The 25,131-nt window shown below is 40.7% G+C and overlaps 2 protein-coding genes across 2 annotated transcripts in view; both read left to right on the top strand.

The window, feature by feature from the left end:
- The window catches only part of LOC106676431 (sialoadhesin-like), a 33,088-nt gene extending 20,972 nt beyond the window's left edge, over window positions 1–12,116 (top strand). Inside the window, exons 8-14 of the mRNA XM_076878182.1 lie at window positions 5,583–5,618; window positions 5,940–6,008; window positions 6,088–6,333; window positions 6,420–6,572; window positions 8,730–8,841; window positions 10,354–11,188; window positions 11,992–12,116. Coding sequence (XP_076734297.1) covers window positions 5,583–5,618; window positions 5,940–6,008; window positions 6,088–6,333; window positions 6,420–6,572; window positions 8,730–8,841; window positions 10,354–10,360 — 623 coding nt within the window. The 3' untranslated portion in view covers window positions 10,361–11,188; window positions 11,992–12,116. The remainder of the gene's footprint in view (window positions 1–5,582; window positions 5,619–5,939; window positions 6,009–6,087; window positions 6,334–6,419; window positions 6,573–8,729; window positions 8,842–10,353; window positions 11,189–11,991) is intronic.
- A 3,919-nt stretch (window positions 12,117–16,035) lies between these two features.
- On the top strand, window positions 16,036–24,139 carry LOC101479537 (sodium channel regulatory subunit beta-4). Its single transcript, XM_076878211.1, has 3 exons — window positions 16,036–16,240; window positions 21,614–21,943; window positions 22,175–24,139. Exons 1-3 carry the CDS (start codon window positions 16,171–16,173, stop codon window positions 22,297–22,299), a joined length of 525 nt encoding a protein of 174 aa, XP_076734326.1. The 5' UTR covers window positions 16,036–16,170; the 3' UTR covers window positions 22,300–24,139.
- The last annotated feature ends 992 nt before the right edge of the window (window positions 24,140–25,131 follow it).

Consider the following 25,131-nt stretch of genomic DNA (forward strand, 5'->3'; position numbering starts at 1 on the left):
CTGCATGTAGTTATTTGCATTAGGAAATGTTTAACCATATATACCTAGAGGCACACAATCAATTGTGTGTGATCTTTAGCAGGCTGCAAGCTTGGTGTGCACTCCAGGAATGCACCCCCACGTCCTGTGAGCATGAGAGCTTGCACCTTGTCCCATTGTTCCACGGCAGGATCAACGCAGAAATGCCTTCTTTACATATAGATCAACTGTTGGATTTTCCAGACCAGCAGGCCAAGGAAAGTCGCCCATGGGGTCACAGCAAGAGGAGATGAGGTTCAAACAAAGGGCATTGCAGAAACAGGGTCCTTTGTATAATATCATCAAAAACAATACTCAGCAAATGCTACCATGGTATCAAAATATCACAACAGTTACAGTTACTAACAAGAAAATGTGGCCCGTTACTATTTTTCAACAAACAGACGGTTGAAGCTGTGTTCAGCTTACCGCATCAGTTGCAGGCAAGTACAGTGGGGCAAAAAAGTATTTAGTCAGCCACCGATTGTGCAAGTTCCCCCACTTAAAATGATGACAGAGGTCAGTAATTTGCACCAGAGGTACACTTCAACTGTGAGAGACAGAATGTGAAAAAAAAATCCATGAATCCACATGGTAGGATTTGTAAAGAATTTATTCGTAAATTAGGGTGGAAAATAAGTATTTGGTCACCTCAAACAAGGAAAATCTCTGGCTCTCACAGACCTGTAACGTCTTCTGTAAGAAGCTTTTCTGTCCCCCACTCGTTACCTGTATGAATGGCACCTGTTTGAACTCATCATCTGTATAAAAGACACCTGTCCACAGCCTCAAACAGTCAGACTCCAAACTCCGCCATGGCCAAGACCAAAGAGCTTTCGAAGGACACCAGGAAAAGCATTGTAGACCTGCACCAGACTGGGAAGAGTGAATCTACAATAGGCAAGCAGCTTGGTGTGAAAAAATCAACTGTGGGAGCAATCATCAGAAAATGGAAGACATACAAGACCACTGATAATCTCCCTCGATCTGGGGCTCCACACAAGATCTCATCCCGTGGGGTCAAAATGATCATGAGAACGGTGAGCAAAGATCCCAGAACCACACGGGGGGACCTGGTGAATGACCTGCAGAGAGCTGGGACCAAAGTAACAAAGGTCACCATCAGTAACACACTACAACGGCAGGGAATCAAATCCCGCAGTGCCAGACGTGTTCCGCTGCTGAAGCCAGTGCATGTTCAGGCCCGTCTGAAGTTTGCCAGAGAGCACATGGATGATACAGCAGAGGATTGGGAGAATGTCATGTGGTCAGATGAAACCAAAGTAGAACTTTTTGGTATAAACTCAACTCGTCGTGTTTGGAGGAAGAAGAATACTGAGTTGCATCCCAAGAACACCATACCTACTGTGAAGCATGGGGGTGGAAACATCATGCTATGGGGCTGTTTTTCTGCCAAGGGGACAGGACGACTGATCCGTGTTAAGGACAGAATGAATGGGGCCATGTATCGTGAGATTTTGAGCCAAAACCTCCTTCCATCAGTGAGAACTTTGAAGATGAAACAAGGCTGGGTCTTCCAACATGACAATGATCCAAAACACATCGCCCGGGCAACAAAGGAGTGGCTCCGTAAGAAGCATTTGAAAGTCCTGGAGTGGCCTAGCCAGTCTCCAGACCTCAACCCCATAGAAAATCTGTGGCGGGAGTTGAAAGTCCGTGTTGCTCGGCGACAGCCCCAAAACATCACTGCTCTCGAGAAGATCTGCATGGAGGAATGGGCCAAAATACCAGCTACTGTGTGTGCAAACCTGGTAAAGACCTATAGTAAACGTTTGACCTCTGTTATTGCCAACAAAGGTTATGTTACAAAGTATTGAGTTGTATTTTTGTTATTGACCAAATACTTATTTTCCACCCTGATTTACGAATAAATTCTTTACAAATCCTACCATGTGAATTCATGGATTTTTTTTTCACATTCTGTCTCTCACAGTTGAAGTGTACCTCTGGTGCAAATTACTGACCTCTGTCATCATTTTAGGTGGGGGAACTTGCACAATCGGTGGCTGACTAAATACTTTTTTGCCCCACTGTAGCTGTAAGTAATCTGGGCGCTACAGCTTTAAGCAGCTGCGAGCTCCCACGGACGGTAATCACGATCACTGTCTAGCACTAGCATCTAACACCTGGAGCTCAGGGGGGCAAAACAATCGCGTGAGCGCTGCTGTTTGACTGAGGAAGAATAAAGTAGTCGTGGTAAGTCAATCACATGACCACTTAAAGACAAAGCAACAAGGTGATAGATACCAGTTTGTAAACTGTGTTGATAGGCCACGTAAAACCAGAGCCATGATAAACAATACGCTGCGTTTTTTCCTCAATAGTTTCGTCACGTTTACTGTCGGCAACCTGCGGCTCTTTAGTCCTTATAGTACAGAACCTGCGGCTCTGCGTGGTTTGGGAAAATAAATTAGAAGTATTTAGCTGAAGTGTAATTTATTTATGTTAGTTCTTTTTTTAACTTGTAGTTCTAAATTGGAAGATTATTGTGATATTGAAATAGAAAAATAAAATTATATTTTATTTTTCTATTATTTTTTTCATCGCTCAAAATAAGCGTCACACTTGCGGAAGCCAATTATGGATCTTCGGATCCACATTATGTCAGCAGCTGTTCTCCACCGTGAACTATGTTAAAAACAAACACCGCTCACATCTCACAGCTTACAGTTCTGCGTGAAGATGAAAGTGACTTCGTACAGCCCCGATTTGCAGACGCTGTGCGCAGAGGTTCAGGAGCAGAAGTCTTATTGTAAACGGCAGACCCGACGATGTTTACATGAACTCGCTTTTCAGCATCTCTTTATTGACCACTTTTCACACACGGTTGCTGTACGCATACAGCCGGCTGTAGCTTTTCAGCTCACAGCCCGACACACACCAACACAACAGCAGAGAGAGCACAGACGTTAAGGCGGCGAGGCATGATTGCTGGTGCCGCTCTGGTGCGTCCGCCTCACCTACAGTGGCGCTGCAGACTGCGCTCCGCCAGACACACTAAACCCTGGTAAAATATATATTTAAAAATTCTATTATGAATAATAATATATTATTATTATTATCTATTATATATAATAATATATTATTCATCTTTTAGCAGCATAGTGTTTTTGTTCCAATTATTTTTTAAAAGTCAGGTCAAGGCTCCAACAGCCCAAAGGCGATATAAGGGTGGTGGCTCACAACAGTTTTGTTTGCTGGATCATTTTAGTTCAGCATCTTTCCTTTTGTTATATCTCTTTAAGAGTTCAAAATGTGTTAATTACATAAATAAAATGTAATTTTCTCTGTAGCACTTCATGGATTTCAAAAGCAGCACACCTTAGTTGTTCACACAAAGCATAAAAAGTAAAAAACAATATATAATAATAATAATAATAATAATAATAATAATAATAATAATGGATACTTTATTATCCATATTTATATACAGTGTTATCTTCATTTTAGATGTCACAAATATTTGCGGCTCCCAGTGTTTTCTTTTGCGTGGAAACCGGGTCCAAATGGCTCTTTGGGTGTTAAAGGTTGCAGACTAGCAAGCATTCTCTGCTTATGAGCAAAACAAAAAACAAAAACAGGGGAAGTTTTAGGAGTGAGGGCGAGAGAGAGAGAGTTTAGAGATGTGAGAGATTTGTGATGTTTAGCATGTTTTGAGTGTGTAGTTAATGTGTAGTGTGTGGATAGTTTTGTGTTGTGTGTCAGAACAATGAGGCGACTGCTGTCTCCAGGTAGAAACAGCAGTGATACACCTGCTGCTGTCAGACCTGCAGGTATCAGGCTGTGATGTTCTCCTTTATAGTGGACAGAAATTATGTTTTTGGAGTGGCACAAATAATTTGTGGCATCTTATTGAAGAACAGCTGATTGTTCTGTAAATAGTTTGAAATGGTTATTTAAAAAAGGGTAAAAGGTAAATTTATGCAAATAACTTTGTTTGCAAAACTTGTGCATAGGATTTTAAAATTGACAATTTATATTTGCATTTAAAGTTATGAAAGATCATCATTAAACATATTTGTGGTTGTTACAGTAAAAAATATCACTTTTTCTACTCTGATTTTATGTTTTTTGTCTGATTTTAGATCAATTGTGTTAATACAGTATATCAACATGAAAACATAACTGTAGATTCAGACACGTGAGGTTGTGCTGAAAAGAATGATACCAAACAAGGCAAAGTAAAGAGTTTTTAGGGGTAAAATATAGAGGGAGAATCAAAAGTAGTTAAAAATGGGCAATTATACCCTGGACCCCAGAGGCTTAAACGTTTTTTTTTTTTTAAAGTAACGCAATAGTTACTTTTCAAGTAATTAATTACTTTTAGAATTTGTAACTCAGTTATTAACTCAGTTACTTTTTTGAAGAAGTAACTAGTAACTATAATTAATTACTTTTTCAAAGTAACTTGCCCAACACTGCTGATATGTAGCCGACACAGCGATGAAACAGACCTCCTGTGATACTGTGGAGAAAGACTACGAGTAGCAGCTGTGAGCAGCGTCACCTGCAGGTAGATGAGCTGATCTCAGTGCTGACACGTGTTGACACATGCTAGTGTTTCTAAGACAAATGACTTTAGTCGTAAACACAAGAGACAGACAGGGGGCGTAACTGATGCCTGACCAGCTTCAAACTTTGTCCACCAACAGGATGGTGTTGGAGGATGGAGGATTCTGTTAATTATATCCCAGCTACAATTATCACAGAGACAAGCAACTTAATATAAAATGTTTTGCAATAACAAGTTTATATTCTGAAATAGATGTATCACATGAATGAATCATTAAGAGGTTAGGAATCAACCAATAACTCTGTACAAATAGAGGAAGAAACAGACTCAGAGGAAGAGGGCGGGCTTTACTTGGTGTCAGTGACAGAAATGAAAAAAAGCTCAAATGAGTGAGAAGGACGATGAAGGAAACATCTGTGCTGTGTCTGCTCTGTAAGTAGAATCTCTGTGTTTGTTTGAATTCTTGTACTTTGACTGTCTGCTCTCCTGATAACTGATGATGGAGGAGAAGACATGAAAAACAAATCAGGCTGAATTCAAGTTCAAACACCACGAGGACCAACTGCAGGTCTGAAGTTTCACAGAGTTACTGATGAATTTATGAGTGAAAAGCTGAAATAAAATGTTGGTGTTTGTGTGAACAGAGCAGAGGACAGACCTTAGTTCAGTACTAGTTGTTTGTATGTATTCAGTGTAACTATAATGTAACTTGAAGGACTTCCTTGTTCTACAGTAACTCCAGAAGCAGCTCATGAAGCATGAAATGATGTGATCAGTTTTATTTAATAATTCTGATCATCGAGAAGTAGAAATTGAAATCCTGGAGTCTCTGGTTTAGTACGAGCAGCTTTTTGCTGACCTGGTTTAGATCCACGTTTCCTCTGACAGGAAGATCAAACTGGGCTGTAGGCGACACAACATGAAGAGTTTGTTTCTGTCTTAGAGGGAAACATCAAATAATACAAAGTTGTTCTGAGTGATCACCTTTGTGTGTTTATGTCAAATCAACCTGAGTGTCATTTCTCTTTAGTTCTGATCTCACTGCTGAGCTGCACAACAAACCAAGGTCAGTAACCTTCTTCTGTCACAGTTTAAACCTGATAAACTCTGACAGGTTTTACACATTTGGATTAAAACTTTCAGTAAAGATCTCAAAGACGTGATCATGAGTTTTTCATTTTAACCCTCACAGCTCGTCTGACTGTGAGTCCCAGCAGCTCTCAGTTCTTTGAATATGACTTTGTGTCTCTGAGCTGTGAGGAGGACGACAGCTCTGCTGGATGGACTCTGAGGAGAAACACAAGCAAACGACAGAGGACTCAGTGTGGAAGCACATGGGGAAAACCAGCTGGTTCTTCCTGTAACATCACTTTGATGATACCTCAAGACAGTGGAGTTTACTGGTGTGAGTCCAGAGAGGGTCCCATCAGTAACATGGTTAACCTGACAGTCCCTGGTAAGCTGAGTGTGTGGAGTTAGTGTTGATGAAGCTGTGTGTAAATGGATGAAATGCTGTAGTTTGTCTCTGTGTTGAGGTGGATCAGTGATCCTGCAGAGTCCTGTCCTCCCTGTGATGGAGGGAGATGACGTCACTCTGCTCTGTAAAACAAAGACCACTCCCTCCAACCTCCCAGCTGCTTTCTATAAAGATGGCTCCCTCATCAGGAAGCAGCCTACAGGTCACATGACCATCCAGCATGTTTCCAGGTCTGATGAAGGCCTCTACAAGTGTGACATCAGCGGTCATGGAGAGTCTCCATCCAGCTGGATCACTGTCACAGGTGACACACTCACCTGTCTGTGTTTCTGCAGCTTTCAACATTCACAATGTGACGACAACTTAATGACTGTGTTTGCTTTATTTTAGGGGAACACACCACCACACCTCCACCTTCACTCTCTCCTCCATCACTCTTTCCTCCTGTTTTCTCTGTATTGTCTGTTGGATCAGTCTTTCTTGTGGTTCTACTGGTGTTACTGGTTCTGCTGGTGAGACAAGATGTTGAGAGGAAAGTTGAAGGTGAGACTCAGACTTTTGTAAATTTACATTTTACGCACACTTCAATGTCTCCAAATGTAGACGTTTTCTTAGATTAAAGGACCATTTAGATGATTTTACAGTAAAATATTTTTGCTATTAAATTTGAAAATGTCAGCAGATGAAGGTAAAGCTGCAGAGCATCAGTCGTGCCAGTAAAACAAAGCAGAGGTGATATTTATGGATTTTACAGATTTGAGAAGCATTCTTTTTATACTCTTTGGGAAGTAAGAACATTTAATAATTTAACATTGAGCACATTTGTAAATACATTCTGACATCTGTGTTGCACTGTGGTGCAGTAGATGGGTTTGATTCCAGCAGCTGACTGCTTCTGTCTGTGTGGAGTTTCTTAGTGTGTTCTCCCTGTGACTGAGTGGGTTCTCTCCGGGTACTCCAGCTTCTCCCACAGTCCAGGAAAAGTTTTTGTGTGTTAGAAGACAACTGACACGTGTGTGAGTCAGCGTTCACTGTTCTGTGTCAGCTAGTTCAACAGTGCAGCTCACTGATGTGTTGTAGCATGAATAAAATATCTCAGTTGTTTGATTCAAATGAGACTTGTCTACATTTTCTTAGAACCACGTGTGGTTGCGAACAATGATGTAGGTCCACCGCTTATGAACCAGTCTGGATGTGTTCAGATTGTTTCCTATAGGAAACAATCTGAACACATCCAGCATCACAGATGCTAACAGAGTATACTCTGTTAGCATCTGTGATGCTGGATGGCTAATTGTCATACAGGTTTTAAATTATTAACCTTTAATATCATGATTTTTGGGCCACATCTGGATCACAGAGTATTTGGCAGTGCAGTAGCGGCACATATGAGGCCCAGATGTGGTTCACAAACAAGTGGTTGAGATGAGACACATAAAGAGGCCAAAGATCATCAAATGTGTGTTTTCAGCCTCTCAAATGGTTCTTTAGTTAAAGCTTCATTTCTAAAGCTCTGCATGTAAAACACAGAAGCAACATCCTGCTGACAACCGCAGTTAGTCTGAACCTGGTGAGAATTCTCACTGCACCGGGTTTTTCGAGCTTGTGGTGAGGCTTCTCAGGCTGCACTGAAAGAAGCTTCGTGGACGCCACCTTCCTGTTCACACAAACTCATGGCCGTTCTGTCGGTCATTCATTGGTTCACAGCAGAGGTGCTGAGAGAAGAAAAAAGGTGTGAATGGCTTCTGCATTTTTTAAATTCAACACTCACTCTCTGCAAGATGCAGTTTTAAAAACTGTGTTTTGACACAGCTGTGCTGCAGTAATTAAAATGTTTAATTCTTCAGAGAGTGATGCAGTTCATACCAGTTATGAACAAACAGCGTTCAGATCGAACAGACCGAGATGTGCAGTTGCTCTTCTCATTTAACTTTTAAAAGTCTTTAATTCTCCTTGCAGTCACTGAGTGACATCATGACTCAGGTTCAAGCTTAGATCAGACCTGTGGATGATATTAAACTGAGATATAAATAAAAGCCAGCCTGTCCTTTAAAGAGATATGAGCAGCACAGTCACGTATAGATTTGCTCTAATGAGGAAGCAGCTAAACAACTTCCTTTCTGTCTTTAAATGTTCCTCTCACACACAAGACTAAGCAGCCTTTCAGCTGTAGATAAAGATGAACCATTTTGAACAGTGAATAATACAAAGCAGCTCTGGTAGAGCTCATGTAAGATCTATCTATCTATCTATCTATCTATCTATCTATCTATCTATCTATCTATCTATCTATCTATCTATCTATCTATCTATCTATCTATCTATCTATCTATGTATATGTATATCTATCTATCTATCTATATATGTATATGTATATCTATCTATCTATCTATCTATCTATCTATCTATCTATCTATCTATCTATCTATCTATCTACTTCTCTTGCAAGTGTCTGTTTATCCAGGCTAGGGGCCAGTATTATGAAGACTGGGGCCAGTGGGATTATGTTAAATGTCTGTTATACTGACTACTGCAGTTTCTCAACATTCAGAGATGCATTCAGAAAGCAGTCCTACATATTTGTTTAATATGTGCATTGAAGGACGGCTTTATGTCTTTAAGACATTCCTGCAGTTTAACTAATTGGTGTGTGTTATCTGGCTACATGGACAGATAAAGCAACTCTGTTTCATTTTGCAGAGACTGATACAGCTGTGGTCTACTCAGCAGTAAGAGCTGAAGACATCAGGAATGGACAAACAACCATCAGAACAAGGCCATCCAGGTCTTGCTGCCTTTTAACAGAAACAAGGTGGCTGTCACTCTGTTTCCAGCAATCATGCTAAGCTAAGCTAATATAACCAAATTAAACTAGATCATCTAGAATACGCTCTCATTAGCATAGCGTTGCACCAGGGCAACAGAAAGTTTCTTTAAGCCTCTTATCCAGTACATGTGAACTTAAATGATGCCAACCAACCTGAGTGTTTGGAAAAGTTCAATAACATGTAGGAAGCTTGGTCCTTTAAGGGTGAAGCCTGATGGGAAATGTATTGGGGGTGTGTGTAGCGGGAGTGCCTGTGGGTGTGTGTGTGTTTCAACATCCTCGTGATGTTGAAACAGCTTTCTACGCCAGAGACGTGTGGATGAGCAAATGTTGCCAATTAGGGGCAAGAGCAAATTCAAGCAGTACCTGCCCAGTAAATCTGGAAAACAGGGTTTCGGAATATTGCTGGATTATTTCAGTTCAGTTCAATTTTATTTACACAGTGTCAAAACACAGCAATTCACACAGTTGTGAAATTTACATTGGGTTGCTGTGCAACCAAGCTTGGGCCAAGTGGAAATGTGGTCCTAAACTTGGAATTACACAAAGTCCAAATCCAAATCCAAAAAAGAAAGCAAGAAGAGAGAATGAAACAGTAGTGGGGTATATGTAAAGAGAAGTGGAAGAAGCAGAGACCCAGAGTTCTCATTCAAAATCAGATTGAGACATTATAATATAATATATCACTCTGGCCAACAACATATTCACCAACCCCATCACCCAGCTGGTCCTGAAGATGGCCGTCCCTCCCTGAGTCCGGTTCTGCTGGAGCTTTCTTCCTGTGAAAAGGGAGTTTTCCCTTCCTACTGCAGCCAAGTGCTTGCTTATAGGGAGTCATCTAATTGTCAGGGTTTTCTCTACATTGTTGAATGGTCATTACATTACAATATATACCACCTTGAGGCAATTGTTCTTGTGATTTGGGGCAATGCAAATAAAAGTGAAGTGAATCAAACAGGGCATGGTGCAGGGTTCCTGAGTGGACATCTGTTTTACAGCACAGAGGAACTTTTTGGGAAAGTTTCACACAGAATAAAAACAATGTCTCAAACCATGAGAATCAGTATGACATGATACTGTACTATTCAGACCTGAGTCTGTATCATGTTATATAAGTAAACGCGTTTTAAGTGTTTTTTTATGTTTTTATTCCTTAACCACAGTTGTGTAATGATGTGTGAGTTATAATTTCTCTGTTATTTCTTTAGGGGATTTCTGAAATATAACATTTTTCTTTTGGCAATATAATTACCCAAAATTAGTGAGATGTTGAATAATTTTCAGCATGTACCGTCAAAATGTGTGCAGTAGAGGGTTTAAATGAAAAATATGAAGCAGGAAATGAGAAGAGTGAATCTACTTCAGATGTAAAGATTCAGTTTCTGTTATATCATGTTAGATTTAAACAGAGAGGGAAAAAAGTGGAGACAGAGCTTGTGAACGTCGTGAAGCACAATCGTGAATCAGATTGTTTGAACTGTGTGTGTTTGTGTTCAGACTTTAAACCAGAGCCAGACGTCGTCTACTCTTCACTGAAGTAGTCCACCAGTCCAACCACTGACGTCCAGCTGCTGGTTTCTAACTGGTCCCCCCAGCACCTCAGACCACAGGACATGTTTGAAGATTTCTTTATATATTTCATATTTTTTATGTTGTTTTTTTCACTTTCTAGACCAAAATGACTCAAATGCAAAATTTTGTTATGTTACTATGTCCCATGTCCTCGGTAACTGGTTGGAATTGTTGTAGTTCATTCATGATTGTTGGCTCTTGTTTCCCGTCAGTGATCTGTTTTCACTGGTTTTCTTCATGTGCTTCTGTGGGTTTCAAAAAACTGTCACATGGAAAATCTGACTAGTGTGATTGTTGCTAACACACACACAGCTTTAATGCAGAAAGCAAAGAATAAACGTTAAACTACAACCACAGACTGAACACAGCAGAAGCATCATTCAGTGGCCGCAGAAAACCTTCATGATGTTTGTGTTTGATGCTGCAGAGTTTTTATTTCAGGTTCAGGTCTGTTCATGTGTCTCTGCACAGCTGTAATTAAAATGTGTTCAGAGGGCCTCAGTGTCTGAATGGTTCCAGTTCAGCTCCATAACAGCAGCGTCCCTGGTTTGATTCCTGTGTTTCAGCTCATATCTGCCTCTCTCACTGAGGGACACACACACACACACACACACACTGACACCTCACTGTCCTTGAACCAATAGAAAGCTGGTGCTCAGAGGAAGAGGGCGGGCTTTACTTGGTGTCAGTGACAGAAATGAAAAAAAGCTCAAATGAGTGAGAAGGACGATGAAGGAAACATCTGTGCTGTGTCTGCTCTGTAAGTAGAATCTCTGTGTTTGTTTGAATTCTTGTACTTTGACTGTCTGCTCTCCTGATAACTGATGATGGAGGAGAAGACATGAAAAACAAATCAGGCTGAATTCAAGTTCAAACACCACGAGGACCAACTGCAGGTCTGAACTGACTCTTTATCTTTGCTCAGGAGTCGAGGAAACACAGCAGGCAGTGAAAAGCTCAAATCATTCACTCATTATATCAACACAGCTGAGAGTCTGAAATACGACATTTAACATTTTCATCCATTTAGTCAACTATATACTATAACTGCCTTTAAAGTTTTTGTGCTGCACAAAGTGACCGTTACTGTTTGTGGTTGAGCCGTTTGTGGTTTAAACAGAAACTAAAGGAGCTCAATTTTTCTTTTTCTGGGGACAGAAAAAAGAAGCTGCAGGTGTTTCCTCACAGGGTTGCCAATCTTATAAGGGGAAGTAACATGTCTGTGACCACAGGCCATGACTCTAAAGCAGTTTGGTTAAAAACTATCTTTTAGTTAATTTAGACCAGTGATCACTTCTTTTGACGGACTTCACTCATTTCTATGAATGGATTTGACTTCAGTGACACCGGATCAAAAACAGGAAAATGAAAAATCAGAAACTGTCTAAACATTTAATTTCTGTTTACAGATTGTTTATTCCTCTTTGACTAAAACTCCAACCTTCATAATGAAATCACATTTTCTCTTTTATTTTATAAAGAGAAAAATATTTCATTTTTCTTAAATGTAATTTTGTAATTTTACTCAGTTACTGTAACTGAGTACTTTTACTCTTTTTCTAGTCTATTCACTGACATCTTAATCCTGGGTTCTCCTGAGCTTGAACCTGAACGTCAGACCAACCATCGACTGCAGGAGACATGAGCCTCAGACCATCTCACCATCACTATCTTCATCATCATCATCATCATCAGGTGTGTCATTTTTAGTTACAGGAGCGCAGCGACGACGGCCATGTTTGAGCTGTAACTCTTTTCTGAGTTTATGTAACCAGACACTTGTTCACATACACGAGTCAGCTATAACTAAATAATATTGATAAAATAAGTTGCAGTTGTTGTAGTTTTGCCTCTGCTCACCACCAAAGTAAGATTTCAGTCAAACAATCAAAGTGTAAGTGAAGTGCAGGCATTTTATAAAGTTTGACTGTAATTTTAAATGTAAGGCCCTCAGAGACGTCATCAGAAAAACAAAACAGTTTTAATGAAACTGCTGCCAGTCAGTCGTTCAGTTGCTTCATCCCCCCTGAGAACAGAGACCTGTATCAAAGCTGAAAGTCTGACCTGCATCACAGTGTTGCTGTATTAAAATCCACTGTGGTGCTGTACAGAGACATTTTACAAAAACATATGGACCTAATTGCATTTTCATGTCTTCATATCAGGAACAGTTAACTGAAGACCATTTTTAAAATTAAATAAATATCACAAAGGTCCTGGGTTTGAGTCCTCCATCTGGTCAGGGCCTGTGTGGGTTCCTCCCACAGCCTGAATCACTAAGTGTGAACGGTAGCCCGTCTCTTTGCCCTGTGACTCGCTGGGTACCTCGTCTCTCGCCCGATGGCAGTGCCCCTGAATTAGGATCCCCAGCATGTTATTTGTTTATTTTAATTGAAAATGTGAATTATAGTGTTCTCTCAGTCATCAGAACCAAACAGAAGGATTTCATTTTTCAGAGTCATAAAATACTTATGATAAATTCAGCCTATGAAAACGTATCTTTTCCTATAAACATGTCCTCTGGGATCAAACTGTCATTAGAAGCAAGAATTCAGTCATATGTATATATTATTAATGCTGTTAGTCTTACTATTATTGTCCCTCTCTGTAGCCCACCTTTCAGACAATCGCTGGCATGAGAATCACGGATTGTCCTCAGCTACTTTGTCATGTCTCTGTCTACGTCGTGCCTGATTAGACTTCGCATTCGTAAGAGACAGTCCTCAGGTACACCACGATTCCGAAGAAATCTCAGAAGTGGGCTATCAGTGTTTGTGTCCATGTTGAAAGCAGGGCATTCAAAGTTAAGTGCCAGTTCTGAAGAGCGTGAGCTCTCCACAACTACCATGGATTTGGGTTTCCGAATGCAACACGTTTTACGTTCTTACAATAAAATTTTTTATTGTAATGGTATTTTTTTTACGTTTGCACAATATATGATCACGTTCGTACAATATGATATTTATATTGTACGAACATGATAATTATGTATATTGTAATAACGTGATATTATGTTGTTCAAACGTGAAAAGTATATTGTACAGACAGGAAAAGTATCTTGTTAGAACAATAAACTTTTCACGTTATAACGTGATATACTTGTATTTTTCCTTTGCCTGGGTGGCAGCTCATACGCTTCCGTACCCTTAACAGATACTCTGACTCATAACTATCGTAAAACGCTACGACCGGAAGTAGAAACCTTTCGCGCATGCGGGGTACCGATCGGGTTTCCGGTGTTGTGCCAAAGTAGTTACCCCCGTCAAAAATTGTTTCCCCATTCACGGGAGCGCGCAAAGTAGGAGGAGCCACTTGCCCAGCTCCGTTCTGTACGCTACTTGTCACTGATCTGCAGTCGACACGATAAAGAGTAAAAGCTGGAAAACTCGATGAATTTAATATTAGTTTCGTGACATTGTAATGTGCCGTGTGGAAGACAGTTTACCTTATACTGTACACTGAAATAACCTGCTGGGAATACTTTGTCTAGAAAAAGACTTTGATACTATAATACTGTAAAACCAGATGCGATCATGGAAACACGTTCCTCTCCAGTGACAGTGACACTGACTCTCTTTAGCTACTTGCATGCCATATGTCTTTGAGGATGATGTAGTAAGATGACTTAAAATGATATTAAAGTGTTTTAGGATGATAGTTTAGGGGATATTTGGTGTTTTAAAATAGGCAGTTTATATGTTTCAACTATTTGTGGATTGGCTACAGAGAAGGACTTAAGTGGGTCAGACTAGTCAAGCTCCTCTTTTTGTCAGTGTAAAGATGTTTTAACTAATCCCTGATATATTTTAGTGTAAGAAAACAGAGCAGTTTCTTTTTTTTTGTCCCGTTTGGCTCTTTTGCCATCAGAATTATTGTCTAAAGGCGAAGAAAGATGCCCAATGGATTTACTTTACCAAATTGACCATCCCAGCCTTGCCATAATGGTCTATTTGATTCACCTTTGCTTTTATTGTTTATTTTATTCTATTTTATTTTCACTTGCTACACACGGGACAGACATGACTGGGGGAAAGAAAGAGAGGTAGGGAAAGAAAAACAGCGAGGAAGAGGAACGGTGATAAAGGACAAAAACAAAAACAAACAGACAAAAAATCCATATATCGATCACCTGGATCACCTGTCGAGCAAGAAATAAGAGAAACCAAGCAAAAAAAAAGCAACATAATAAACAACATCACAATGATATATGGGAATATAACAGTAAATACTAAATATTAAACATTATTGTGCAGCACGTAAGATCGACAGCGCACAGTGTGCTTTGAGGTAGGAGCCAAAAAGGGTGTAGTTTGTGGGTGTGAGCACCTGTGTGTACACCTGTGAGCATGGACGCGCTTGTTTTTAAAAGGTTCCTTCATGCAATAATCTGCTAGAGGGTGTGGGGGGGCCACAGCCCCGTCCTCCAGGGCATGAAGCAGGTGTGGAGGAGATCCAAACTCCAGACATCCAGAGGCCCCCAGAACACAAGAGACCAAGGAAGACCAACAGAGGGGCAGCCGCGCCACTGTCCCAGAAAGAGCTGAGGGGAGCCCCAGATGAGGGGTCATTCAGCAGCGGAGCAGAAGCCAGGGGGGGTTGCAGTGACGTGCCCGTGAGCTCCGCCGGCAGCCAGCTGTGCCAGAGTCACAAAGCTATACTCTAAGCCCCGGGTCTAGGTACCCTTGCCCCTGGAGGGGGAAACTGCACCCAGACCCAGGTAGTGTTACCCTTTTCTCTGGGGTGGAGAGAAGCAGACCGCCCCGACTCGGCAGCAGCAGGGAGGCCCCACACTCCAGACCCCAGTCGGATGGCCAACTCCTCCTCCCAGCCCCCCCGCCCCAACAGGCAACAGAGAACGGGGGTGTGTGAAGACTCCAAACCTCCCTCCTCCCGCTCGTATGTAGTGTTGATGCATGTGTATTCTAAGGTGCATTTAAAACCCAGGAGGGCATGGAGCTACCTGCCAGAGAGCAGCAGGTAAGCACATAGCCCCTCCTGATAGCCCTCAGTGTCTATATGCACTTAAAATTGAGAGGTGGGCAACGACGCCAGGGGTGAGACCAGAAGTTTTGGTCTAAGTTAACCAGACAGAGAGCAATTTGAACAATACCTCTTAATTTTTTACTACATGATAAAGAAATTCTGTTGTGGTAAATGAAAGAAATGTGTCAGCATGATTTAAATTGTAAGAAATAAATGTTTAAAATTAAGGAAGAAGAGAAAGTTTCTGTCAACTCACAGAAGATATCCTGTTGGGTTTTTGTTTTACTGTGAAAAACAAAAAATAAAAATTCCACGACACATTCTCTAGAACAGGAATCGTGGTGGAGCCTGTCAAAATAAAAGCCCCCGCACTGCTTCGTTTTGTGTTCCAGGGGAAATTTAAAGGCGTGGCATAAAATGATGATAACACGAAGCACTCAGCCCAGGCACGTGAACGCATGCGCATATGGATGCGCACTCACTGATCCACCGTATATGACATTACCGATTATTTTACATATAAATCCTTTATAAATATACATTTCGACTGCAGAATATTTACATTTATAAACATTTTTAGAGATACAAAAAAAAAACCCCAAAAAAAAAAACACGCACTCAGGAACACCGGAAATACACGTATTTCCGTAACAACAGCATCGCTCAGTGGTCGCGTCTACGGGTTCCCTCCATTGTTAAAGTGGAATTATTGAATCCATAGAGTGTGTTGGTGTTTGGGATGTACCGGGATAAACGGGAATGGCTTCACTAACACTCCCGTCTCTCTGCTGGGCTCTGCTGTTCCTCTTCGTCGTGGTTTTCGCTGAAGGTGAGCTCTCCTCCAGCTTCCACTTTCTCTTCGGTTACACCACAACGGCAGTACGCGAACATTCCTGTTGTTTACTGTAAACAACTGTCACGTATTTAAAAATAAAATAAAATAGAAACATACAAGCTGCCTCAGGACACAGCGAAGCCTCTGAGGCCCGAGTTTCGTTCACATAAAGGACACAAACAAACAGAAAGCCTCCTGTCATAATCCCTTCACCCTGCCCGCCATGACAGACGTCACGACGCGAAGGACGGAAGTGCAGGAGACTTGATAAGGAGTAGCTCAGCGAATCAGACTGATTAATAATTTTAATATAGAAGTGGATGAAACTACAAAACCCGAAAATGCACTTTGATCTGGTGGTTTGTTTTTCAGGAATCATGCGGCTGCATTTTCCTGTCTTTTCATTTCATTAAGGATGCTCCCAGTTTCTCCTCTGCTAAAGGAGACAATGAAGGAAGCATTATTCGCGAGCTCAGCAGAGTCAGGTGGTGTAGCTGGCAGGTAGACTGTTGTGCACCGAGGTCCAGTCCCAGTTACCAGGTAAAATATCCTCTGTGGAAACCCAGCAAACATTTAAAAAAAATCTCAGATGTTAAGTCTTTAGTGTGATTTGGCGCATCTCAAATAAATGAATGAATAATCCAACAAGCAGCTATATTAATACTGAAACAAACAAGAAAAGAAGGTAAAAATATTCCCTCCAAACAAAACGTATAAATTCTAAAAAGGCAAATCAGTCTGTGCATGAACACATTGCTCCGCCCATCAAAAAGTCACCTATCCGGTCGTTAAGTCTGACGTCACTAGCCGTGTCTGGGCCTAAACTCCGCTGCAGGTCCATATATCAAACGATCAGTAAACTTTAGTTTAAACTAATTAAACTTTCATTTAACGGAGTTAGAAGTTAGCAGGGAGTTAGCTCGCTAGCTTCTATCTAAATACAATATAGCATGTCCTGACTGCGGGGTTTTGGAAACAAATTAAAACGTACAGCTCTGTTATCACTTCCAGCATAAATGAAGACAGAAAACTAAACAGCAGTGACGTTTGTAGGGTTACTGAAGTTTGGCTAGCTGGTGTATAATGATGTGCTACGTGACCGCTAGCGACACAGCTATGTTAGCATAATATAAACAAGCTAACTTTTTTTCCACTCGATAAAAGTGGAACAAATGTAATCACATGGCAGGATGCTGTAAAAGGACCAAACTTCAGCCAGGAGAACAACTGAGATAATCCATCCACAATACGAGGTTAGTCATTCATATACTGCTGCATGGGCTGGGCTGTAGTTACATCCTAAGGTTTTAAAAACTGAGCTTAAATAAATGATTAGCGGTAATAAAAGCCTATGGAGGTCAACAGTGATCACTGACTGTTTTAGGAGCTTTTTGAGATTAAATAGAAGAAAATACAAAACATTGAACATGTCTGTTCAGCCTCCTGCCCTCTGGAAAGAGATACAGAAGTCTCCGCTCCCGCACTACCAGGCTCACCAACAGCTTCATCCACCAGGCTGTGAGACTGCTGAACTCTCTTCCCTCCCGGCTCCCAGCCAGCAGAATCACCAGATTGGCAGAAGTATAGGAAGACAGTTTGGACGTGTTTGCATACATAAGATTTTCTGGAGGAGGACAGACATTTGTTTAGAACTCTTATAGATGTCGAAGAAGCTCCTTTAAGCAATTACTTTGGTGTTCCTCCACCTCCAAACAAATGTCAGGAGTCCGAACCACAAAAGAAGCACGTATTCTCGGAAAAGTGGTTGCAGGAGGTGAGCTGGCTTGAAACAAATGATGAACGCACAGAGATGTGGTGCAGAATGTGCCGTGAAAATCCCACTCTAGCGGACAAAAACACTGCTTTTTATATGGACGCAAACGCGCGTTGCAACTTCTTATCTGCTGCGCGTCTTTTATTTTGACAGCGATGCGCACATGCGGACCACTTATGTGCACCCGTGTAAATAACATAATGTTCTGCCGGGTGTGTTGTTGGTTTTCTCTCGATTTCTGAGTCGACAAGCGCCTTTGTTACTGGGACCAGTCATTTTAAGAAAGGCCCCATTAGAACCCATGAGAAATGCAAGAAATGCATTATTGCTCAGTCTGCAATATCTTTCCCAGAACAAACACCAATTGCAAATAACATACTAAAAATAAACCTGAAAAATCTGTTTATAACAGCGTACTATGTTGCAAAGAGTGAACTACCACTGGCAAAATTTAGCAGTCTTTGCAAACTTCAAAAAGCAAATGGCCTCGATCTTGGTTCCACTTGCCTCTTACCGGTGACTTCAGTGGAAATTTCAAATTCAGGATCTGACACAGACTGATTCATGTCCTACACAGTTCTTACAAGTTCATAGAAATTTCTGTTCAATTAGAACCAAGTATTTGAGTTGATGATTGTAATTTTTATACAATGTTGTAATTTGTTTTTCAACAATTTTTTGATTAATGTTTTGTTTCCTTTACAATATTAAACATTAAAGTATAATATTATAACGGAAACAAAACATCAATCAAAAAATTGCTCTCTTTTTTATTCGGGCTACTTAAATTTATTTTGGGCTACCAAAAACTGAAGAGTCCCTGCCCGAAGGGCTACCAGGGATTTTGAAATTTCGCGAGCCCTGTTAAAGAATGGAGAACACAAACTTTGTCCAAAAACCTCTCGTGTTCAGCTGTTTTTTTGTAAAAAGATAACAATGTTAGCCTTTTCTGCAGCTATGGGGCATATATGGTATCACTCTTGGCTGGAAGCAGTGCTTAAACAATGGAAAAAACACAAACTTTGTCCAAAAACCTCTCATGTTTAACTGTTTTCCACTTTTTCTTTGGTCATTTTGGCCAGGGTGAAGGGAGTATCTGTCATCAAACAAGAATACAGCTGCATGTAACTACGACGGTGTTTGCTAGTTCACCTTACATGCATTAATAACGTGGTTAGCCTACTCAACGTAAATTACACACGAACAACATTAAGCTACTCACGCAGAGAAGAACAGCTGCTGCTGCATCATCATCCGTCATCATTTCTGCTACACTGGCAGGGCTAGGGGCCAGGACTCTCCTCTTCGGGTTTTTGGGGGATGTTGCTAACTCCGGGTCCGATAACAGGCACCTCACCCGCAGTAGATGCGCTCGGTGTGAGGTAGGGCTGAACGATTATGGAAAATAATCTAATTGCGATTTTTTGCCCCAATATTGCGATTGCGATGCGATATGCGATTATTTTTTAAGGTCTTTGTCTTCTGTATTATTAAACAAAGACAAGCAATACATCATATAGTATGGCCAATACTATATTACATTAATTTTAAACTGTTCTTTCCTGGAAGACAGACCTCTGTTATGATGACATGAGGTGATGCATGAATTGATGACTGACATTTTTATTTAACTTCTTCAATCACAACAGTATATTTGAACATACACAATAGTTTATTTTTAGCTTACAAACATCTGAGCATAAAGTGCTGACAAGGAACCCTGGTGTAAACATTAAAATGAAAGTCAGTACAATGTGCAGATTGCAGAAATATACATAAAAAAAATCAGTGGCTTTACCACACTCAGTTTTTCGACATCTGTGAACTACTAGACAGTCATTCAATTAAAAAATAATATTAAATAAATAAAACTAATAAATAAAAAATACACACATCTTACTGATCTCTGCAGTCAGTAACATTACACATAAAGTGCAAACATAATAGCAATTGTATAAACACACACACAAACACGCCTTTAAAATTTAAAGGCGTGAAATTGGACGGTCTAGCCTTCTGAATCAGAAGGCTAGTTCTGATTAGCGTCACCGCTGTCTCGGTGGAGTTTAATAAACTCGGCCGTCTGCTTCTTGCTATCTAAAATATAACCAGACACTGGTGTAAATTCTCGACTGTCTCATACTTCTGTTTAATAAGTTTTCTGTTTGACGTTTAGTCAGCTGTGTGAAAACCAAGGAGGAACCCACCCGGGGGATTAATAAAGTTTTATTTTATCTAATCTAATAACTTTAATCTCAGCCTTATTTTGTGACCCAGAAAGATTAGTATGAGTAATTTTAAAACTTAGTAGCGGCTGCCATTGCTGGAAACTGGAGTTTGGCTGGGCCGCGCTATGAATTCTGGGATATGGTAGTAATTTGGACAGCCTTCGGCGTGTCGCTGTGACGTAATCGGTCTACAAATGCGGCCTCAGGAGGATGCAGCCCATGAATTTGGACATGTCCAGAGTATAATCGCAGCCTTTGCGGTTAGAAAATTGCACTTGATCATGTCGCGATATTATCGCAAATGCGATATATCGTTCAGCCCTAGTGTGAGGTCTCGCAGCAAGCTATGAAATACGGTGCATTTCTCGGCTTTTAACAAAATGCTATACCAGGTGTTTCATCAGATTCGAGGAGTTGCCTTCTTTGCACAGTACCAGCTTAAAGCACTTGTTGCAGGCTGCTGAGTTTGCATCTTTTGCTGTGAAGTACAGCCAGACTTTGACCGCTTTGCTTTGGGCATTTTTAATCTGTAGCTCTGCTCTAAAAGAACATACGTAAAAGAGCCTACGTACCTGGGCCCGCCTACTACGCTCGCAAAGGTAAAATGATTGGCTAGAATCCAAAGTGTATGACATCTCAGGGAAAAAAAAATCACTGAAATAAAGCACCGAAATGTGCGCTGCTTTTCGGTCTGGTTACTACGGTTTATGTCAGAACAGGTGCCATAATGACACCGGATACCGGTACCCATCCCTAATTGTCATTTATTGGATTGACGAATGTCGGTTGGAAAAATTTCACTTAGTGCCCAACTGTAAGGTCAAGTGTCTTCTGTTCTACTTCCACCTCCACAGCAGCCACAGGTGATCAATACCCACTCCTTTCTGTTTTTCCCCATACACACAAATAAATCAGGTCCATCCTCTGTGCTTTCTAGTGAGCGTTACCGCAGTGATCTTCTTCACTGAGAACTGAAACTTCGCCCAGCTGCCCACATCTACTTATTTCTTCCTGTTTCCCAAAGAGCCAGATCATCAGATTCTCAAGTGTCTTAAAAAATGTCTTTAATATCTATCATTTAATACTTATTATGCAACTAACTGCATGTCTCTGGACTGTGGGAGGAAGCCAGACTACCAAGAGAAAACTGAAAACTGCTTGTATATAACAGGAGTCTGATCTGACTCACAGCTTCAAAGGTTTGGCGACTTTCTTCTAAAATAAAGTGCAAGAATTTTTGGGGGTTGTTTTTCCTCTTATCTGTTTCAGCGGAGTTCACTGGTCTCTCTCTGATTAGCTGATGTAGAAGTGAACAGTTGTACTTTGACCTTTAACCTCTCTGCTCTGTGTTGTTTCCTGTTTCAGCCCAGAACACCATCACAGCTGAGCCTGGACAGGATGTAGTTCTACCATGTCGAATTCCGACAGGCAAAATCATCCAAGGTATGAAGTGGAACAGAGCTGACCTGGATGAATATGTGCTTTTTTTCCGGGATGAGCGGCTGGATCCAGATGGCCAACATCTGTCTTTTAAGAACCGGGTGGATCTGCAGGACAGGAAGATGAAGGATGGAAACGTGTCTCTGGTTCTGAAGAATGTGACGACTGCTGATGGTGGATCATACAGTTGTAATATTTTCAACAAAGAGACAAAATCATGGGAGACCATCAACACAGTCAGCCTGACTGTTTCAGGTGAGTGAGTAGAGTTGAGTGTGTGTGTGATCAGAGGTGAAGCTGCTTCCTGGTTGTTGATGTTTGTTTCTAAAGATGTTGTTGATGAGACTTTGTAGAAAGCAGCTGGTCTGAGTGATGTGATCAGAGTGCAGTAGATAATGTCTGACAGCAGTTTGAAGAGCAAATGGATTCTGTTCTGTTCTTCACTCATCACCTACCTGACAGCTGACACCTGTTTCTCACCTGCAGGTCAGACAGGAGGATCTGTTGGACTGATCATCGGTCTGAGTGTTTCTGCTGGGGTTTTTGTTGCTGCTGTTGTTGGTTTTTTGATCTACAGGAAACATGAACGAAAGGAGCGGGGTGTTAACTAGCATCCTGATGAACAGCAGGTTTCAAATGTCTCTACAGTTTAGTACGTGTAAACTAACAAAACACTAAACTTACAAAACAACACTGGTTTAAAAACTAAATGTTTAATTTATTCCTGGGTCACACTACATGACATCACTACAGAGTGCAGACAAATGATTTACCCGAATCGCTATAATTGAGAGAAATCCGGGAAAAAAATATTAGGACATAATAAGTGACAAGTTTCACCTGCTCTATTTGTACTTCAAAGGCCTCTAACACCTGAAATCTTTTATTGTATGAAGGTAAAATATTGTGTAGCTTCAATGTTCATCATCTATCCAGATCTATCACAATGACATGGAACCGCCCACCGTATTATAAAGCCTTTCCATTTAATGTATTTAAAAGGTGGAGGTGTTGCTCTTCCATCACTGTCACTGGCAGGTCTGAATGAATACTGACCTTAAAGGTGAAGGTGAACCCTGTTTGAATGACAGCATGTTGTTTACCAGTTCATTGATATTAGTGAATGACTCTGGGTCAGAGATGTCAAACTGCTTTTACATCGTGGGCCACATTAAACTCTTTCTGTCCATGTAAAGTAGTTTAAGTGCACATTCAGTCTGACATATCTCTGTGTAGGAAGGAGAAGTGCAACTTTACCAGCACCTCTGAGCTTTCTCTAATGCATTTCTGTACCAGATGGTGAAAAAAACTGGAACTTTCTGGAACTTATCAGCCTGTTTATTGTTTATTTACTTTGGTGTCGTATGAATCACCTTTGATGAGGTCGTCAGCTGTAAAGGAATATGTTTTTTCCCCAATAGCAGCTTATTTTATTATTTATTCATTACCATAGAAAATGATAGCAGGTTATGATATGGATGAGTTACTCAGAGAATTGAATTTGTAATCTCTGACCTTTGTGAAGCTTTTCAGCTTAAAATGTCAGAACGACCAGACACAAACCCACGGCGTACAGGAAACTTTACTACACTACATAAGGAGCAGAAGACGCTAAAATACTAAATAAAAACTAAAACATTTTCATGCTATAACATAAAAACTGACCTCGCGCATGTCAGCTGATCCTTTTGTCATTTTTAGTTTGTCATAGAGACAAAAAGTGACGGCATTTAGAGCAGAACATCCTAAGAGGAAGTTCGACTCTGTGGTTTTACAGTTACGCTGTGTGCAACTGTGAATAGTTCAAAGCAAAGGAGGAGTGATGTCAGTGTAGCTTAGAAAACAGTCGACAGCCAGGATCACAAACACTACACAGTTTCTGATTCTTTTCCTGTAAGTAACTCGTTAATGTAACTCTTCTTTCTAGATAACAATTTGATGTCAAACGTGACTCGTGTGTGCAAAGTAAAGGCTTTACTATTTTCTATCCATCCGTCCGTCTAGTGGCTCTAAGCACTCGCTGCAGTTGTTCGTAACTTCATCAGTGATGATGGTGAAACGACAGGGAGCCAACAAATGACATAAAATGTGACTAAATAAAGGGACCAGTGAGGAAGCGTCAGTACAACAAAAAGATGCAGAAAACAAAACGATGGAGTACAAAAAAAAACAAGGTTAAAAGGAAAACACAGCAAGTCTGGTACTGATGTATTTTGTTCTTTGGGGTCAGGAAATGACACTAAACATATTTACTTTGCACACAGGAACATGTGAGATATGGAAAATGTTCAAAACAAAGTTTTGACTCGTATTTGTTGATTGATTTATGACCAGCTGCTGCAGCTTGGAGCATTAATGTGATTCTTTGTTTATTTTCACTTGAATGTTCACTTGTTAATGCTTGTTTGCAACGTTCTGCACTACAGGAATAAAAGTAAAGTTTAAAAATCATCACTTACTTGCTTTGTTTCTCTTCCTGTGGCGTTTGTGTCTCATGAGCACAGAGTTTCTTTGTTAGCAGGATTCATGCCGGCTTTCTTCTCTGTAGAATAGACATTTCAAACAAAACTTCTTCGACTTCCAAGCTGCTCAGAAAAATAAAGAGTGTGCAGCTCCACACTGGGAGCATGGTTCATTACCTAGTAAGGCTATTTTCTGAACATTTGATTGGTCAGTGGGAGGTGATTGCAAACCTGCGCATCATAAGTTACCATGGTAATGTACCCAGGTAAGGAGTGAACCCCAAAGTTGACCCTGAAGTTATCCGAATAAGCCAAAATCCTGCCTCACAGCACAGACCTGTGACAAGAACGTTGTTTTTTTTCTTATTCTGTCGGCAGTGATGTCATTGGAAGGCGGCGTTAAACTAATCGAAAGTACGCTGATGAGTCAGCGTGTGTCCGTTAGTTTTTCTCCGTTTATACCTGCACCATAATGTCTCTGCTTAACTCTGCTGTTTGTCTGTGTCGTGGATTTGGCCTCTTCAGGTGAGCTCTGTCCTATTATTTCAACTCAGTAATCAGAAAGCTTCGCTTACCTTCTTTTCTAATAAGGTTACCCTGACCGCTGTGGAACAAATTTGGGCTCAAATCGCCCCATAATATACTTTATATTCTCAATTCAGGAAGGAAGTACAGATGTGATGTCTGTGTGGATCAGCAGCCTTTACCTGTATTTACTTCTGTGACATCTGAGTGGACTAAGCCATCTCGCGTGGTTTGTAGTGACGCATGTCATGTTCTGCCATGTCCCACTTGTTCCTGATGAAGTTTGTTTCCCAGGATGATTCATCAGGAGCTCAGCTCAGGTAAAGCAAATAGGACATAATCGTAAAAACTGCAGTGAATTCTGATGTTCACTTCAATCATCTTCATCTAATCTTAATTTAGAGAGATTCTGTGTGCAGCAACAATCATAACAGCAGCAAACAGCTGTATTTATCA

The sequence above is a fragment of the Maylandia zebra genome, linkage group LG3 (assembly GCF_041146795.1).
Source record: "Maylandia zebra isolate NMK-2024a linkage group LG3, Mzebra_GT3a, whole genome shotgun sequence".
NCBI classification, from domain to species: domain Eukaryota; kingdom Metazoa; phylum Chordata; class Actinopteri; order Cichliformes; family Cichlidae; genus Maylandia; species Maylandia zebra.